The 19,763-nt window shown below is 38.1% G+C and overlaps 1 protein-coding gene across 1 annotated transcript in view; it reads right to left on the bottom strand.

Moving 5' to 3' along the window:
* Positions 1-18,066, bottom strand: part of ext1b (exostosin glycosyltransferase 1b) — a 109,887-nt gene extending 91,821 nt beyond the window's left edge. The window contains exon 1 of the mRNA XM_084423363.1: positions 16,305-18,066. Coding sequence (XP_084279489.1) covers positions 16,305-17,248 — 944 coding nt within the window. The 5' untranslated portion in view covers positions 17,249-18,066. The remainder of the gene's footprint in view (positions 1-16,304) is intronic.
* Between the last annotated feature and the right edge of the window lie 1,697 nt (positions 18,067-19,763).

Raw genomic sequence — 19,763 nt, 5'->3', positions numbered from 1 at the left:
ATTATGAGTGGATTGTATAGAAACAATTATGAGTGGATTGTATAGAAACAAAATTATGGGTGGATTGTATAAAAAATTATGGGTGGATTGTATAGAAACAATTATGGGTGGATTGTATAGAAACAAAATTATGGGTGGATGGTATAGAAACAAAATTATGGGTGGATGGTATAGAAACAAAATGATGGGTGGATGGTATAGAAACTAAATTATGGGTGGAGGTATGGAAACAAAATTTTGGGTGGATTGTATAAAAAATTATGGGTGGATCGTATAGAAACAAAAAATTATTGGTGGATGGTATTGAAACAAAAAAGGATGGATGATGGATGGATGGATGGTAGAATGATAGATAAGGGTATAGAAACAAAAAAATACAGACAAATGGACGGACGGATAGAATATAGACAGATAGAATATAACAGTAATTTGGAAAATGGTGTGAAAACCATTTTTTCATCCGTTTTTTTTTGTGATTTTATAGATTAGTCATTGACAACAACCCAAAAAATGATTTTATACACTTTCTAATAGAAGGTTTTTCAAAATGGTACGCACATTTTTTCATTAAGACTTGAGATGTTCCAAAGTGATCCGAGACAAATGGTGAGTCCGAAACTCTTCCTGATCTCTTCATCTGACAGAACCAGAGAGAAAGGTCAGCATGATGACGAAAGAAACGACTCTTTATTCCAGACCGAGACAGACGACGACTACATGACCTTACCGTCAGCTTTTCTTCAAAGAATCAGTGCCATATCTAAAGACTGAATCCATTCGAGTTTTTTTTTTTTTTTTCGGATCTCTGCAACAAAAAGGTTAATCCAAGAGGCAATTATATTTATTGGGCTTGGCCATCCATTAACGTGCACAAAATCAATGAATCAATAGCCTGTTTTCAGCTCCATCAACGAGCTTCTAATAGGGTCAACTTTACGAGAGGCTTCCGTTGAAAGGGTTTCAGTCTCGAGACCGGCCTTGGCTAATGACATTTACTTAAACACTAGAGAGCTTTTCTGCGGCGGATGTTTAATGTTTGAGGAGGAGAGATACACAGTAAAACACATATGCATCTTGAGCTCTTAGAAAATACAGCTTGAGATACTCTACATTAGAAACAACTGAATAATGTATGTTTGGCTTCTACTGGAGCTCAAACAGTAGAGCGTTGGCGCTTGCAACGCCAAGGTCATGCGTTCAATTCCCAGGGAAAGCAAGAACTGATAAGAATGTAAATGTGTATCTTGAAATGCAATGTACATGTAAATTGCTTTGGATAAAAGCGTCTGCCAAATGCATGCATGTACTACTTCAAAATACAAGTAACACTTTGTTTTACAGTATCCTTGTTACATATGTTAAATGTAATAACAGTAAATTATGCATAATTACATGCAACTAACCCTAATTATACCCCAACCCTATAGGGAAGTACATGTAGTTGCTTAATATTACTCAGTACTTAAATATATAATTACACTGTAACAATGACAATGACTCACTGTAATCAAAATATCTAACATATTATACTTCCATAACCAGAATGAAGACTTCAAATCATCATCCACATCCCAAACCTGGTAAATTCAGATGGTTATCATTAGGGCTGTACTGTCCTAGTCGATTAGTCGATTAGTTGGTCGATACGTTCTGGTTCGACCAAAATTCTGATTGGTCGATTTTCTGCCGCGTTTATTTCATCAGTTTTGCCGCGCTGAGGCGCGCTCATTTCATCAGGTGGAAAGCACTAACTGCTAATGGGGGTGTTTTCAGAATATCCTTGTTTCACTGTAACAGTCTGTCTTCAAAACAGCCCCCTTGTTTTCACCTTTTTTGGATTAGTCCAACCCAAGAGAGAGCGTCGAGCGTAGTAGGTTTGATGCTGAATATTATTTATTTAATTGTGAGAGCGTTTAATAGTCAGTCCTCTTCTAACATGTCAACAACAAAGAAATCGACAGTGTGGCAGCATTTTGTTAAAATTGATAACAGGAAAAAGGTCGAATGCAAAGTTTGCAAGCAACAGTTTTCCACAGCTTGACGACAAACATGACATATCATCTACTGTAAAAGTGGTAAGCTCACTTGTCTGCGTTAGCTTGCCCTGTCTGTTTTGAGTAAGCTATGAACATATCAGAATTAGCATATTTCAATGTTTTAGTGTGATAACCTAACTTTTTTATTTTTTATTTGGAGCCTAATGCGCAATTGCGCTGTGCTGTTGGTTGTGTTAGTTTTGAGCCTAGGATGCTTTATTTTTCAGTTATGCACTTTATTTCGTTTCTGCTCTTGATCTGGTTTGTTTAATAAATATTCTTTTTTTATTAAAGTGGACGTGCCTTTTGTGTTTATTAAGAGTAAAAGCTTTAAGTTAATAGTCTATTCGTGTCTCAGCTGCGAAGCTAACGTTAAGCTCATCAGCCTCGCTCGGTGCGAGGACATGCACGGTGAAATGATAGTGTCTGACTAATAATAACTTATTATTATAACATATGACAAAAATAATTGTCTAAATTATGTTGCATATTCCTCAACAGTTCTTCTGATGATATCACTAGTTGACAACATAGTACTATTTTCGGAAATCATAAGCTATGATATTGCGCAGGTGGCACGTGATGCAGCGCTGTCAGAGCCGACAGACTCGTGTGTCAGACTCATTTCAGTGCAAAATAATTAGGTCAAAAACGATTTAATATAGGCCTACTGCAAATAGCCTACTAGTTGTTTATGTTTATTTATAATTCATTTAGGTGGACAACAAGGCTACCAAGTACTGCGCACAGTGCACATCTAATTAATTTAACGTTTTTTTTTTTCTAACGTCATTTTTAGTCGATTTTAGTCGATTTTTTGTCGAAAATTTCAGGACTTCAGTCGACCAAGATTTTCTTTGGTTGAGTACAGCCCTAGTTATCATTGTTTTGAGACATAGAAAGCAAAAGCAGGGCCACATGTGTGGATGAAAGACAGAGTGGACATGCCCGACAAAATTGCGAGGAAAAAAAATATATAAATAAAACACAGGTGCTGAATAATTCATCTTGTATTGCTGCCTGGGTTCCACATGAATGCTCACAGCAACTTATGCTCCAGTCCGAAAGCACCAGGGAACCAAACGACTGGAGTACATCAGAAAACCGGAGGGGAACATGGAGAGACGGAGAGACGGTGCACCCAAGAAATGTGTTGGATAACCATATAAACCACTTAAAGTGGCAAACACTCTCAGATTCAGCCCACACACACACACACACACACACACACACACACACAAGCTGGAAGTCCTGACCACATATACAGGAATACAAGCATTCATAAAAGCTTCGTTAACAATTACAGGATTCAGGGGTTATGCTAGGTCAGTCTCGATGGAGGAAGAAATGGACTTGTACATGTGCTAAAAGCATCCAATGAGAAATGCCTCAAAGTCTGATGCCAAGATAAATGAACGTCATCATTAAACTGGGGAAGGTAAACAAACATGTCCAAATAAATACTGAAACGCTCTCGTACAAATCGATAGGGGTGGAAATTCATTTCTTATGCAGCAGGATTGAAACCAGGGACAAGACTGAAACACTATTATTTGAAAGTAGGGTAGTAGAAAATTAATTGAAACATCAAGAATAGCAAAAGAGGATGATAGGTAGATTGAGAGAACGATAGATACAAAGATAGATGGATAGACAGATATGAGAAGAATGAGACAAAGAACTACAGAATGATATAGAATGATAAATGACAGACAAGAGATAGATGGAAAGAATGATAGATTTATTTATTTATGCCATGTCAGCAACAAGGCTAGTTTCATGGCGAAAACAGAATAAACAACAATTCATACAATTGACTATATAAGACATTTCAGATTAAAGACAGAATGATATGAAAGAATGATGTCAAACAGAATGATAGATAGAATGATATATGAAAGCTAAATGAATAAATGTACACTTTATCTTCTATTCTATATTATCTTTATAAAAATAGATTTAAAACAAGCACACGTACTGCGTTAGATTAAACTGGGAAGGGTCACAGCACTTGCATACTGTTGTCGTTTCACTGCTTCTATTGTTCTCCTCGTTTGTAAGTCGCTTTGGATAAAAGCGTCTGCTAAATGAATAAATGTACAAATGAAAGAATGAAGACAGACAGACGTACTTTAAATTACACTTCAGAAAACTTCTCTTGTCATGTTGAGGAACCTTTACTCTGGAAACTCAACTCTTAGTTTATTTCTAGCTTAAAGACACAGACAACAAGCCCAACATCATGTCATCATCGCTACAGTTGCTACTACTTTTAAAACGGCGTCTTATTCTCGGTATTCTGCGTGAAAACATGTGGACGATGACAGCCATCATCAGTGCGACTGAACGCGCAAGAGGAAGAACACACACAACATGCGCCAGATTTACAGCAAAGGCCTTTTTGCTTTGATGCCGCGAACGATGCTAATCCAGACGCGGAGCAAAGACGACACGGGTTAAAAATAAAAAAAACACATGCATCCCCTCCATGAAACGATGCCAGAGGAGCCCATCACACACGGCTCACCCAGAGCTTATGTTAAAGCGCCCTTTTGCTTTGAGGCAGACGATAACAAAGAAAGTCTCAGATCAAATTCTGCCTGATGGGAAGCCAAAAGGAGCGCCGGAGTAAATCAGGAGATCAGGATCGTGGAAGAGGAGAACAAGAAGCTGCTTCACAGTGATACCCGTGCACACCTCAGACTGCACTGGGTCCGCGTTACGGTCATACAAAAATGATCAAATACAAACAACTCGCGCTCAAAACATGCAATGATGGTTATGATGATAATTGCAAGGTTTAAGTTACGTTAGCATTCGCTTTTAGTCCATGCTGAGGCGCAAAATCAACTATTATATTCATTTTTGACCTTGCCCTCTTACCTGTAGTGAAAAATAATCACAGAGGAACATTAATCTGGACTGGATATTACACCGCTTTTTATACAAGACAGTCAAGGTCAGGATGACCAAATCATGCATAATTTATGGATCGTTATACACCTGGCTTTATGTGATGCCTCATATCTCATGCATTTTGGCTAGGAATTCTTATGCAATGAAGCTGTATGTGTTTGGGAACAAATAAATTCAGATTTCAGATAAATTAGGCCTTGAGACAACTGAGATTATTGTCATTTTTAATTTCCAAATGGCATTTTGCACTTAAATTAAAGGGGTGGTTGATTGCTATTTCACTTTTTTCATTTTAAATACTGTGTAATGTTGCTGTTGGTGCATGAACAGTATCTGCAAAGTTGCTGCGCTGAAAGTTCAACGTAAGCGGAGATATTGTCTTTTAAAAATCAGGAAGTTTAATGCCTACAAAAACGACTCGAATGGGACTACAACGAGATACTTCCCGGGTTTTATACGTAACTAACCCATACATTTACATCAACCCTCCCTCCGGAACATGTTCTGCTGTCGAAGAGGAGGAGTTATAGTGGAGAGAGCTGTAGCTGTCAGGTCTTCTGTGTTCAGGCTTCCTACAGACGCTGTAGTTCGTCAACAATGGTTAAAATTTAAGTTTGATTATGTTCCTGACAATTACAATCGTAGTTTAGCTCTCTGTGCTGCGCATTTTACGGAAGACAGCTTCCAGAATCTACACGAGTTCAATGTCGGATTCAACAAGAAACTATTACTCCAACATGAAGCAGTTACAGCTATAAAACCAGAGGCCACAACCTGCAAGTAAGATTTAATCATTTTAAATGTATTTGCCTGTATAATTTAAGACGTAATGTTTTAGTTTTATCAAGGATGTAAAAAAATACCAGCGCTGGCTTTAGTATATGACAGATGCGTACAAACATTTTGGATCCGAATTTGTAATATGTAGAAATTTTGTAAATGTATTTTCCATGTATACTTTATGACGTAATTTTTTGATTTGATCAAGAACGCAAACCAATGCCAAAGCTGTTTGGTTATAGTAGCTAGTTAGTTCGATGTTATTTTGTGTGTATAAGAAACGTGTACAAACTTCAAAAAATTATCGCAACAGCGAACTTCAGCTGCTGTTATCACATGTACACCTAAAGAAAACGACAAACTGAGTAAACTACCGGTAAGTTTTGTGAATAGTTAAACGGTTGTTCATTCTATCAATAAAACAATATCTTTAAAAAACGGTATTACTCAGTCATGTATTCAGTTATATTAAATGTTTAATCAGGGGGAAACCGTACCTCAAAAGCTAACAAACAGTAGCATTTTCAAGTAACAGCGTATGGAAATTCTTTGAGAAAATAATAATAATAAAAAAAAATTACCATTCAGAAACGTTTAGTAAGAGCCGTGTTTGCGGAGGTTCTGCTTGACTCTCTTTATCACCGCTCTCTGGGTCTGATTCTGGCTCAAACTGATGAGGCAATATTGACACCATTACATTTGACCGGGTCCGGAGCACATGCAACTGTCGCCCGTAAAGGTAATGGGCGTGAAGATTCCGGACGCAGTTTAGCCAATTACAACACACCGGCCGAACTAACCAATCTGAGCTCATTGCCTGTTTCTGAGGGAGTGGTTTCATAGACTAAGGAAGTCAACCGGTCGTTCAAATGACAGAGGAGGAAGCGGCTTACAATAAAGGTGAAATTTATGAAAAATAAGGCGTTTTTTAACAAACGAAACACGAAGACATGTTATATTGCAGCCCATAAACACAATCAAGCAAAGAAAAAAGGCAGTAAACCACCCCTTTAAGTTTTAACACATGAATACCATTGTCTCGATTTACATTACGTTCCCACAACCCGCCAAAATAAAAGTTCGGTTTAACTTGAAGATATTGTAACAGAAATATTACTATTGTACAGTAGAATGTAACTTTTTAAATAAAATAAATTGTTAATGTTTTATGCCTTCATTTGATAGCCACACATTTATAAAACATTTCATTGGAAACCTATTATTGTATAAAAAAACTAATATTTAAAATTCAAATTTATCACAGATAAATAAATAAATGAATAAATAAATAAAATAAATATATTTTTTAGCTATATATTTTGGGGGGGGGGGGGGGGGGGGGGGTTGTTACTAATATTTAATTTAACCATTACATCAGAGTCTAGAAAAATCAGAATGAAAAAAGAATGATTTCATAGGGCCCAATATTACAGTTAATAAGCTTGATTAAAAAACAACAACTGAAAAGTGAACGAAGACTAAAGTAGATCAAAGAGATACAAATATAAAAAAAAATTTTTTTTTAATATTATTCATGTCATTCTACCCATATAGCCCTATAGAACATTATAGAGGACTCTTTTTTTTTTAATGATTTCAAGTGAAATTGCCTCTTAAAGTGTTTGTGTTAGAGTTGGAAAATGGATAATTGCATGAATTATTTTTAGGAAAATTAATCAGCAGCCAAAATGTCACTATGATGACTGTCCTAGAACAAGTAAACAATCCATTTAGACATCTTAAATAAATAAATAAAAACTGTTGAACCCTGCTCTGGTCAAAGCTCTGAATCATTTGAAAAGCTTTCTCTGCTACTTTGCAATCCTTGACATATTTAAAGAACATGAAACATTTTTAAAATTAAAGGTTACAACCTCTGACACCAAAAACCAAGGTCCTTTAATGACATCTACGTGAAAATTGATTTTCACTTCAAGGTCCTGTTATCTTTTTGAAGACTAGATATGTAGCATGAGAATAGGGAAGTCAAAGCGAAACTTTACCCCACATGCTCTATAAACATTCATACGTGTGTTATCTGAGACCTTGGAGTGAGTAATAATTAAGCCATTGCTTCCTGTGCAAGGTAAACTGCAGACTGCATCAATAAAGGTGTTAACCAAAGCTTCTCGCCACTATGCTAGGGTGTTATGTGTGATTGTGGTAGCTTTGACGTTGATTACTGGCTCAAGGCCAAAGAGAACTGGGTCCCTCCATCAAAATATAAGATTTGACCATTTTATCATCCATTACTAGGATCACTTAGTAAAGTAACAGCACATCTGTCCCTGTAGTCAATCATTTTATCCCTTAAAACTCATCTTTGATCACCAAAATGACACATTTAAACGTTTTTTGCCTTAAAATATCTTGAATGTAACTCGACACCCTTGCCTCATTTAGTAACGCGGTTCTATGAATATGCATATGAGCCCCGCCTCCACTCACTCACTCAGCTCAGAGATCCACTGGTTGACGATCACACGTTGATCTGATTGGTTACAAGGTAGTTTGTGACGTCAGAAACACCAGCGATTTCAAAGTGTGTTTTTGAGACTGTCTTTGGTTCACTGCAGTTTTAAAGAGGAAATACTCAGCAATGGTGTCGACTTATGGATTTACACATGCTTTGTCTTAAAGCACATTAAAAACACCACATAGACACATAAACAACATTAAAAGCTGCATTTTCACCACAGGGGGACTTTAAAAGGTTAGTTCTGTTGTCATTCACTCACCCTCACACAGTCCCAAACCTTCATGACTTACTTTCTTCTAGATGATACAATGGAAGTCAATGGGGTCCAAAACAACCTTATTGGCTTCTATTGAACTGAAATGTTTTTTGGTGTTTAGCAGAAGAAAAGGAGTCCAACATGTTTGAGGGTGAGTAAATAATGAAAAGTATTAACATTTTTGGGAATCTCCCTTAAACAAGCCACACTGCTCACCGAACCATAAAGTATCATGGAAGCCACAAATAAGAGTCGCCAGCGTCTTTGTGTGGCCTTTTGATTGATGCCTTCCAGAATTCAAAAGCCATGGCAGAAATCAGGCTTGTTTCACACTGTTGTGAATCCGAGTTGTAATGGGAAGTCTGAAGGGGGAGGGAAGTTTTTGGCAGAGGAATGGGTTCCTGTGGGGGATGAGAAAGGGCCTCGGTGTCAACAAGGCACAGGCTGCGAAAGAATCTGAGCAAACTTTTACACAAAGGATCCCCTCAGCGCCCGGGGGCAAGAGAGCCGTTTCACTGGAGAGGTAGTCAAACCAAACCATAAAACGGCTTGAGCGAGAGCCATTAGATCAGCTCGCACTTAAACAAAACACTCTTTCTATAGCAGCCCCCCACTGTCCTATACAGTCTCCCAGTAGACGTGCATGTATGACACACACAGAAAGCAATGGGATATACGCAATTCCCCTTTAAATTCCTCTGAACAGAGATGAAAAATGTTTGGTTTTGCTCCTTGCGGTCCGAACTGTGAGAGCTTTGTTTCAACACTTGGTGGAGTCCATGATAGGACTAATAAAAGGCAACAAGTCTTGCGAATTACCCTGAAGTTGTAAAACCTTCGCTTTCTGATGAGCCAATCCGGATCTCTTTAAAAGTTATTCAGTCAGACAACAATTCATGCTTTAGATGAAATTGTAAAGCACAATGTGTATTTAATCATTTGAATATTCAATTATGCATTGTGTCATGTACACATGTACTCATGTAGATCTCGCAATTGTTAGGAAAAAAAGTCCGAATTGCAAGATGTAAACTCGCAATTGTGGGATAAAAAGTCGCAATTATCTTTTAAAGTGTTTTATATTCGGTGCCTAAACAAGCTCATAGAGTCGTGATCTCGGTTTAAAGCAAAAACAAATCCTGATTGTCAATTTATCCAGAATCGAGCAGCTGTAATTTACAGCAAAAAAAAGTCATTTTTAAAATCATCTGCAACAAAACAACAACATTGTAACACCATTTTAACACTAAATAACACCTGCACTTCCGAACGTTGCAGAATGTTTTCATGCGTCCCAGAATGAGTGCGAAGCTGGATCTGACAGGTCTGGCACTGAGGAAGGGTGGATTGATTATTGTAGCAGTAAATGAACATGCAAACAGCTGTGTGACGCTGTGAGGCTGATCTACAGACGGACGTGGGAGACCGTCTCCCCTGAGAGCTGGATTAAAGGTCATGCTAACACTCGTGGCTAATGGTCACGGGGGAGTCCAGTGTCCATAGAGCCCAACGACACCGACGTCACCATTTAGGCTGATAAACAACTCAAGACTAAAAATATAGCAGCGACGACGGGCCCAAGCCGATGCCTTTAGGTGGGCCCGTCATCGCTACTCGCAGCTATATTTCCGTTTCCATTCTTATTGTGTTTCCACAACAATGTTAGTGAGTAAATCTACTGAAATGGCCACTATAACAGTGGAGTGTGATGTGTAAGATGAGAAAGCAGAGGTTAACGCTCGTTTCACAAATACTCCATGTGCAGTGTGTACGCGGTGCAGGTGCTTTCACATATGCTGTGTGCAACTGATTCGCGGCTGTACCACAAACACATACTCACTATTTTTATTTCAAATCCAGAAGTTATCAGCAACTTTTATTTAAAAAAAAAGTTTAGTCAGCATTGAGATTCCCTTTGTACACATATACACAGTCTTTAATAGACATATTCACGTTTAAACACAATTTAAACAACGTATTATTCAATGCATTACTTCTATATAGATTTATATATAGCCCTTCCAGGGCTTGAGCCCTAATAAAGACTCCTATGTGAAGGAAACCATTGGATATTCCTTTTTTGTTTACACTACTGTTGAAAAGGTGAAGAAATTAATAGTTTTATTAATTAAGAATTTTCTTGAGCATCAAATCATCATATTAGAGTGATTTCTGAAGGATCATGTGACACTGAAGACTGGAGTAATGATGATGAAAATTCAGCTTTGATCACAGGAATAAATCACTTTTTTTATGGAAGCTTGTTTCCGCCCCAGAATAAAAAATAAAAAAGGTAATTGCGACATTTTATCTCACAATTCTGACATTTTTTTTCCTCACAATTGTATAATATAAAGTCGCCATTCTGAGGAAAAAAAGTCAGTCTTTTTTTCCTTAGACTTGGTCTTAACTCGCAATTCTGACTTTATTTCTCTCAATTCTGACTTTATTTCTCTCAATTCTGACTTTATTTCTCTCAATTCTGACTTTATTTCTCTCAATTCTGACTTTATTTCTCTCAATTCTGACTTTATTTCTCTCAATTCTGACTTTATTTCTCTCAATTCTGACTTTATTTCTCAGAATTGCGAGATATAAAGTCAGAATTGCGAGTTAAGATGTAAACTCACAATTGTGAGAAGTCGCAATTATCTTTATAGCAGAAACAAACTTCCATACATTTTACTAATATCTATCTATCTATCTATCTATCTATCTATCTATCTATCTATCTATCTATCTATCTATCTATCTATCTATCTATCTATCTATCTATCTATCTATCTATCTATCTATCTATCTATCTATCTATCTATCTACATAGACATTTTTTTTTAAATCAAAATAATGCTTTTACAATTTGACTTTTTTAATCAAGATAATTAAAAAAAAATCTTAACGACCCCAAACTTTTGAACAGTAGTGTCAATTAATGTTGGGAGAAATGATCAAAATCTCTAACAGAATCAGTCCGGAAGAGTTTATGAACACTTCAGATCCATTTAATAATGTCCCTTAAAAAGACATACGCTCTTAGAAAGCCCACTCAACTGTGAACCAATCAATGGCCTGTTCTGCAAATTCCTTTCAGTGAACATGTTTTCCTGGCGCCGCATGGAGAAGGAGTGAAAGACGCTTTTCCGATTCTAAATCCCACTTATTAATTCATACTCTTCAAGATCTCATTGACAGGCTTTGGATCAAACGGAAAAAAATGTTGTGTTCTGTTTTTCTCAATGACTGCCAGTTCTATCGCTACGGCTTGGACTAGATTTTCACATTCAAAACTTAACTTCAAAGCATGCTACTTTTCTCTCTCCAAGAGCTGGTTGTAGAAACACTTAGAAATTAGTAATAACTGACTTACACCAGTTTAGTCTGCAACGGCCGTTCCCGAATCCGCCTGGTGGTCTTTTACTGTGGCCGGAGGGAATATTCCGGTGTTAATCCCACTGAAAGTGGGTCAATGAGTCGAGGGACGCGGATCCCAGACAAATGGACAAAACCCACACACAAATACACATAGCAAACCTGCTGGGATAAGATCTACGCCTCAACCTCTCCAATATTTCAATGAGTTTTTAATGATTAAAAAAATCATTAAATTACAGCAGAAACCTTCAAAAGCTCATTTGTGAAGGAAACACTTCAAACTGAACAACACACACAAATTACCTCCTCGCTTTAACATGCAATTTATCCAAGGCTGCGATCAGATAAAGCCTGTCTTCGCCCAAGCACATTATGCACAGAAAATATATAATCAACTAACAGTAATTAAGCAGAACTCTATTCAGGCTAATTACCTCACATTAGGATTTGTCACACAAGCTCGGGCCCCTACTTTATCTGACTGAGGTGAGATCATGAAAAATTCATGATTTATTATTAATGTGACAAGACAACAGAAACAAATAACAAAAACAGTGGGATAGCGCAGACAGAAATGCCTAATTTTAAACAGGTTCAACCACAGTGTTCACTACAGCCCTTCCATGAAAACAAACACTAATGCTAGGGATGCACAATATATCAGCCACCATATCGGTATCGGCCGATATATGTTTTTTTTTTTTTTTTTTTTATGTTATCGTTATCAGCCTGATGAGAAAATGTGGCCGATATATTAAAGCCGATAAATAATAGATTATTTCCTTCAGCTGAGACGCTTCAGATGCGCACTGTTCAACATGATGGTTTTTAATTGCTTGAAATATGATTGAAATCACTTCAAAAAGGAGTGATTAATCAATGCAACATGTGCAGCGCATGTCTGTCATTTAGGCCACATAAAATTATAATGAGAACATCATTATAATTGTGTGTTCGGGACATGAATTTTAATGATGAGACTTTTGCTTTTGTAATCAGGCTCTCAAAAATGATATAAAACTTTGGATTTATCGGCCGATATATCGGTTTTCAAATATAAAGAATTATCGGTTATCAATATCAGCCAAAATTTTTATACCGGTGCATCCCTAACTAATGCAACTTTATCCTATTTACCAGTGTAAAGCTGACATTCAGCAGAAAGCCATCCATCAAACTACACAGGTGGGGAAACTGGTTTGTTTCGCAATGATTAAAGAGGCTAAGAGCAGGAATAAGAGATGAAATATTAAATTAGGTCCTTGCGGTGTCCTTGAATGCCCTGGTGAGGAGAAGCTAAGGGACACAGTTAATGAAGTCTGAAAAATCTGGTTAGGTATTAAAGGAGAAACAAAAAAAAAACACAGATACTGTAAGGGAACAAATGTTGACATTGCAAATATTACCCTACTACATCTACGCAGTGACTCATTTTCCAGGAAACAAGATTAGGACGGAAAAAAGAAAGTTTCAGACTATGACTGAGTCTAATAGCAGACTGAATATCGGTTGCAGAAAGGGGATTTGAAATCATTTCCTTCATCTGTATCAGATCAATGTGACAACTTCCACAAATCACACCGAGGCAGATTGGATTTCCTCCACTCGTCCAGCTGGGGAAGTGACCAGCGCTGTGCTTTTGTGATGGAGAACTGAATGAATCTATTGTTTAATAACGCTTGGCACTGCTGAGTTATTCCAGCTTGGTAAATTCCAAACCGTGGCATGGAGGAATTTCAATCGCTGGGCCAAGTCTCAAAGACGAGTCTGGCATGGACCAGTGGTGCCTGAAGCCATTCAGATGCAAGTCATTTTAAAAGCTGGCAGCGAAAGGTGGATTTGCAGTTATCATTGAGAACATGCTGAATTTAGGGGTAAAAATCACACCCTATAAATTGTATTGTTATATATTGCATTGATATATTGTATTTACCATCGTATATTCTGCATAATTGGATGTTTTTAAATAAACACTGACAAAATACAAGTTTGAAATAAGTGATCACTCGGATTTAGATCTACCTACACTGTATTTACATGACGTGTTCACAGGCAAATTTGCTTTATGTATTTCCCGTATCGAAATCAGGCTCATATAAATGTCAGGAAACACGATTCCTGGCTGCATGTCAATATCCACGGATCACTGGATCTTTGGTAAGTTGTAAGGAACACTATATCAAGTCCGACCTTCATTTTAAACTAATAATCGTTCGTTTTCCCTATTAAATCCAGTCACTCAGCAGCTCTTCTGCCACTCAGTCCGACTGAGGGAGTGTGATCATTGCATATACACGCTATAACATATTTTTGAGACTGCCAAAGAAACATTGTCAAATTGCAAATACCAACAATAAACCAAATTAAAAAAAATTGCAGACCCGTCAAGCTGGGTCATTTTTGCATGGCTCAGCTCGCTCATGTTCCAAACAGCTGTTCTGCCCTACAGACACACACACACACACCAATTAACAGCACCACATCCTGCTGAGAAGCACCTCGGCAGCATCATGGGAGGGAGAAACATGGTGCCAAAAATATCTGCACACCGACCAGCATTAGAGCCATGACTAACCAGGAGTGAGTGGGATATAGAGCGCTGACTGAGTCTGAAATCCCATTAATGAGCACTCAGGCTGTTTTGAAGTGATATGCACCAGGTAATTACCCTCACAATGTATCAGAGAATTCTAACGGATTGTGATTCAATCTGCTTGACTATGCAATCCATCCATTTTAGAGATTGGCAACAGTTAAAAGTGGATTATTGATTAACTTCTATCTGTTTAATCAGAAATCGTGGCTAGCGTGACCGAACTACTTGTGAGCGTGTAAACATTTCAGGACAAAAAAAGATTCCAATTATGGTTTATTTACACTGGGGTCAGCTTTCTAATTACGCAGGGTCGTATGCCCATTCTCTCTGCTGAGAAGAGTGTTACATTTCGAGCATATGAGACGTGTCCAAACATATCCAGATTGGATTGCTGCTAACTTGCTATAATATCTGAGATTTGGGTAAAATTCCCATGGTGGAGGTGTTTTACAATGAGTGCAATAGAGTTGGGATATTAAAAACAGCTCACTACCATACCTGAAATGTGTTTGTCATGTCAAATGGCTTTCTGAAGCAATAAAAGTGTCGCAATCCGGTGTAAAAACACAGCTCTGCTGGTCTCCATGGCACATGAAGCAGTGCTTCAGAAATATTCAAGATGACACAATTCACTGAAACAGCTTGTGTAAAAATGGCACATTGCTGGCTAAATTGGACAGCACGATGATTTACAAAACATCTTTCAAGTGGCCCAGCCGTGTCCAACTGGTATTCTAAGTTATAATCACAATGGCAAGAAAGTGTAATTATGAAACAAGTACACACTTAGTATTTATGTAATTATAGAGTAGACATTGCAAACAATAAAGTAAATTGTGACCCAGTTTGCAACGTAAAGGCAACTTTCCCATACAAAACTTTACCATGGTAACCAATTTCACAAAATATCACAGGCTTTTGACTTTGTGTGCTTTATCTAAACGTTCCTTTAAAACCTCAGGTTAAGGCCACTTATGTCTCCGAGTTAAAAGGATACATCACTGAAAAATGAAAATTGTTATTTTCTCTCCCTCAAAATGTTCCAAACCTATATGAGTTTCTTCTGTTGAACACTAAAGATGATATTTAGAAGAATGTTGGTAATCAAACAGTTGATGGCAGCCATTAATAGGAAAATTATACTATGGAAGTCAATGGCTGCAAGTTACAAACATTCTTTAAAAATATATTCCTTTGTGTTCAACAAATGAAAGAAACTCATACAGGTTTTGAAACTCATACTTGAGGGTGAGTAAGTGATGACAAATTTTATTTTGGGGTGAACTATCCCTTTAAGCAAGGTTTCACATTTGGTATTTAAAAACCGCAATCTGGGTTGGTACTACAATGTCATAGAGAGTAGTTTAGCAACAGACAACCAATCATAAAATGCATAGGTGTTTACCTAATTAAATATGGCGAAAAGCCTACTTTCGCGCGCTGTCGCGCGCTTAAAAAGTTTTAAACGTTAAAACCGTTAGAACAGTGACGACAACCAAAACAGACATAGGGTAAATGGCGACATTTTCACAGGTAAGCTATTAAGTTATTAGAATGGAGGACAATAAAATTAATTGGATTAATAGGCTATTCGTAGCATATTCATCCAGTCAATGTTACTGACCTCATACATTTTCAAATAAAATTTTTAACTTAGGTAAACTACTGAAACCTGACTAACCAGGAGAAATGTAAGTAACGCAGCGAAGGTTAACCCATTGCTAAGTGTAACTAGCTAATTTTTGTCACTTTAAATTTTAACTTAAGTTCCATGTGGTAAAAAACAACAACTATTGTAGTATTATGATTGACAGGGAAATTTCTGAAATATCGCGACCACATGAGAAAAACATAAATTTGAGGACTTACTTGTCATACTCGGCGTTGTCCTGGTCACATCGCGCGTCCTTATGTTTCTGCCAGTCTTTGCCATGTTTGCAGGTGGTGAGAAGAACTACATCCTCCGCGTTATGAACATGATGTAAGGCATTCCTCGTGTCCGAGCCGATGCCAGTCAAATAGCGTTTCCCCTTAAATACCAACATATACTTTCTAAAAGGTGGAATGGTGTTGTATTTCAAGTACCCCCTGTCCCCTCCGGTCCTTGGGTGATCCTTGGAGAACAACGGGATGGATATGTCAAAGTTAGGTCTGAAGTTCTCCATACTGATGCTTGCTTTGGCCAGCATGGCCTGACCAATGTCAAAGCCCAAGTCTTCCGTGTAGTCAGGCCATGTGCCCGAATACAAATTAAATATGAGGTGATTTCTACCATTGTTCCAAAGAGGCAAGCTCTGCACCTTGGTTTTGAGATTGTGCACGTACTGTGGCGATAATTGGTCTCGATCAAGAGTGTCCAAGCTCAGGACGAACAAACACGCTTGACCAGGGTCAGAAGTGTAAAACCTAGAGCCCTCGATGGTGGATAAAATGTTCTGGTAACTTTCCGAGATCTTCTCGCCCTTCTGCTGCGGATACACGTAGACTTTGAATCCGTTCCTTTGACATAGAGTGAAGTCGAAGCATGATTGCATGCGGCACCGTTTGCCCTTGTAAACGCTCGAGTTAACGTCTCTCTTCTGCCTGGGCGATATATGCACGTTATATTCCTCCGTGTCCGAATGGTCCCACGGGATGAAGTGTTGTAAGGGATCGGAAAAGTGCGGCCACGGTTGATCGGGACGATTATATCCATGTCGGCTCCTGGACCCCGTGGCCGCCGGACCCGGGACCGACCCTCCTCCGAAGTAAAAGAGCAAAACTAGAAAGGCGCCAGTCAAGAGCGAGATCAGATATCGTTTTTTGGCCTGCATGTGTCCAGATCGCGGTGTTTGCAAATAAATCTCAAGTTTGTATCTCAGCAGAAGCAGCCGCACCACCTCCTCCAGCTATAGTACCGCTCCGCCATCTTCCAGCCTGCGAGGATTTACAACTCTTCAGATTCCGATCAGCAAACAGCAAGCGATTGATCCAGCGCATGTGGGCGATTTTACATCGGGCTCCTCGATCTCCCTCGTCTGTCTAGTACTAGCGACATTTCACAGTGCAGCCATTACCTACAGCAAACGCGCCGGTTTTGATAATTATAAACACACAATCAGGTATAAATACTCGCTGATTTAGTTTTCCCGCGGCGGATTAATAAAAACGCAACGAAACGCGTCGCACCGGAGAGTTGCGGCGGCACTGACTCATGGGGTCTTTGGAGAGCAGGGGGTCCCGTTGGAAAACATGCAAAGTCGTAAATAATAATACAACGACCGAGGTTTATCTCCGATGCTTTGCGTTTCCAAACCACACGTCCAGGCTAAACTAAAGCGTAACTCCATGCATTCACCTCAGAAACAATAACACACACGGGGCAGATCAGCGTAACCTCACGAATCCCTGCATTTCTCTTATTCCTGCGCTCTCAGTGGACCTTCACACACGCAAGAAGTGGATTTCCTCTTCATCGGGACACCGGCTCTGGAAAGCGACGTTTCCCGTTTAGCGAGAAAAACACGGGCGAGTTTCACAGGATGTTTCCTCAGTGGATAAAAATCAAATCTGAGTTCCTTGATTCGCGAACCCAAACACCTATTGCTCAGTTGTTCCGATTGTTACTCTGTTACATTCCAATCCCGACACGACGCCAGTGTGCGTGACGTCACGTCATGGTGCATCGTGCGTTTTCATTGGAAAGAGCAACCGGATGGGGCGGGGCTTCTACAGCACCCATTCATTCCCATAGCAGAGCTTCTCACAGAATGTGGACTTCGACTTCTAACCACTACACATTAAAACAATACTAACTTTTTTTTAATGTAGATATTTTCTTTTAATTCAGCTTTCACTAAATCATTTTGCCCTATAATAACATTACCAAGTCAGAGCAGGATTCGTTCTTCAAATAGAACAGACAGTTATTTCAATTCCATTTAAAGATTTATGTTAGTAAGTAAAAGGTAGTAGTTAGTAGAAGGGCAGTGGAAGTGGATTTTTTTTAATTATTATTTTCTCTTTTTACCTCTCTATGCTATTATTATTTATATTACATTTCTAGCATGATTATGTGGTGATTAATTTTTTTCTTTGTGATGATGATGTTATTAGAGTCATAAAAGCTTTATTTGCATGAGTTATGTACAATATTGCCAACACAGTACTTGAAATAGACAAAACAGAAAAGTAATATAGCTTAAAATAGAAATGAAGTGAAATGAAGGGAAGCATAGGTGAAAGGAACCAGGTAAAAGACAAAACACCCAAACACTAAACTTTGTTAAAGTTTTTATCTGACAAAATTAATTGGCGAGAATTATTATTATTATTATTATTTTACTATGCAAAAAAAAAGTGTAGAGAAAAACAAATAGCTAGCAGGAAAAAGCATACATTAACAACAACATAATGAGTTATTAATATTTTGGGGTTCTCTTGTTATAGCATGTGTTCAAAATTTCTGGCCAAAAATTATGGCACACAATCTGGCATGTTTCACTGCATTATCACAAATTAAACAATTGGCTCCAAGAACAACTATGCACTATTTATTGTTATTGTTATTGAGAGTCAGAGTCAAAAAAGCTTTATTTGCATGACTTATTTACAATATTGCCCATACAATACTTGAAATAGACAAACTGAAAATAATATATAGCTTAAAAAAGAAATGAAGTAAAATGAAGGAGAAAGGAACCAGGCAAATAAAATAGAAAACAGCCGAAATTAATTTACATATAACAAATGCTATGAACAGGGAGTGATGGATCAATAATAAATGATCATCACAGTTGGTGCAGATTCTGCCAAATGAAATGTGTTTTTCATTGGTTTGGATATCTTGGAATAACTTTTGATATTGCCTTAGATTAAACCCCCATTATAATGACTTAGTCATTATAACTAATTAATAAAAAATAACTACTGATGAACAATCACTGATAACTCTCACCATTTCTGGACAAATGACTTATTTGCTGTTTATTTAACTAATAACTGAAAGAAGACAGCTGGATTACCCAACGGATTTGCTTTTATATCTTTCTGCTGATAAGAAGCCCGGCTCTATAGCACTTCCTCTTCCCAAAGCCTCTCGAAGCTTGTGATAAAAAGCCCCAAATTTGGGCCGCTGTAAACAAATACCCGTGTCTGAGCGGGGTAAGCCGTGAGTTCAGAGAGTTCTAAGCCCTAGGAAAGACAAAACACCCTTTGAGAGTCCTCTACCCTCCACTGTTCCAGGATCTGATAAAGCGCTCGAGATGATGTAACACACTGCATTCCCTGAGTATTGTGGGAAGGGCTGGGCTCAGTGATATGGAGACGCTGCACAGGTGAATGTCGGAA

Source organism: Rutilus rutilus (genome assembly GCF_951802725.1).
Source record: "Rutilus rutilus genome assembly, chromosome: 11".
Taxonomy (NCBI): Eukaryota; Metazoa; Chordata; class Actinopteri; order Cypriniformes; family Leuciscidae; genus Rutilus; species Rutilus rutilus.
The sequence above is the reverse complement of the archived record's forward strand: the minus strand, read 5'-3'. Positions and strand labels throughout refer to the sequence as shown.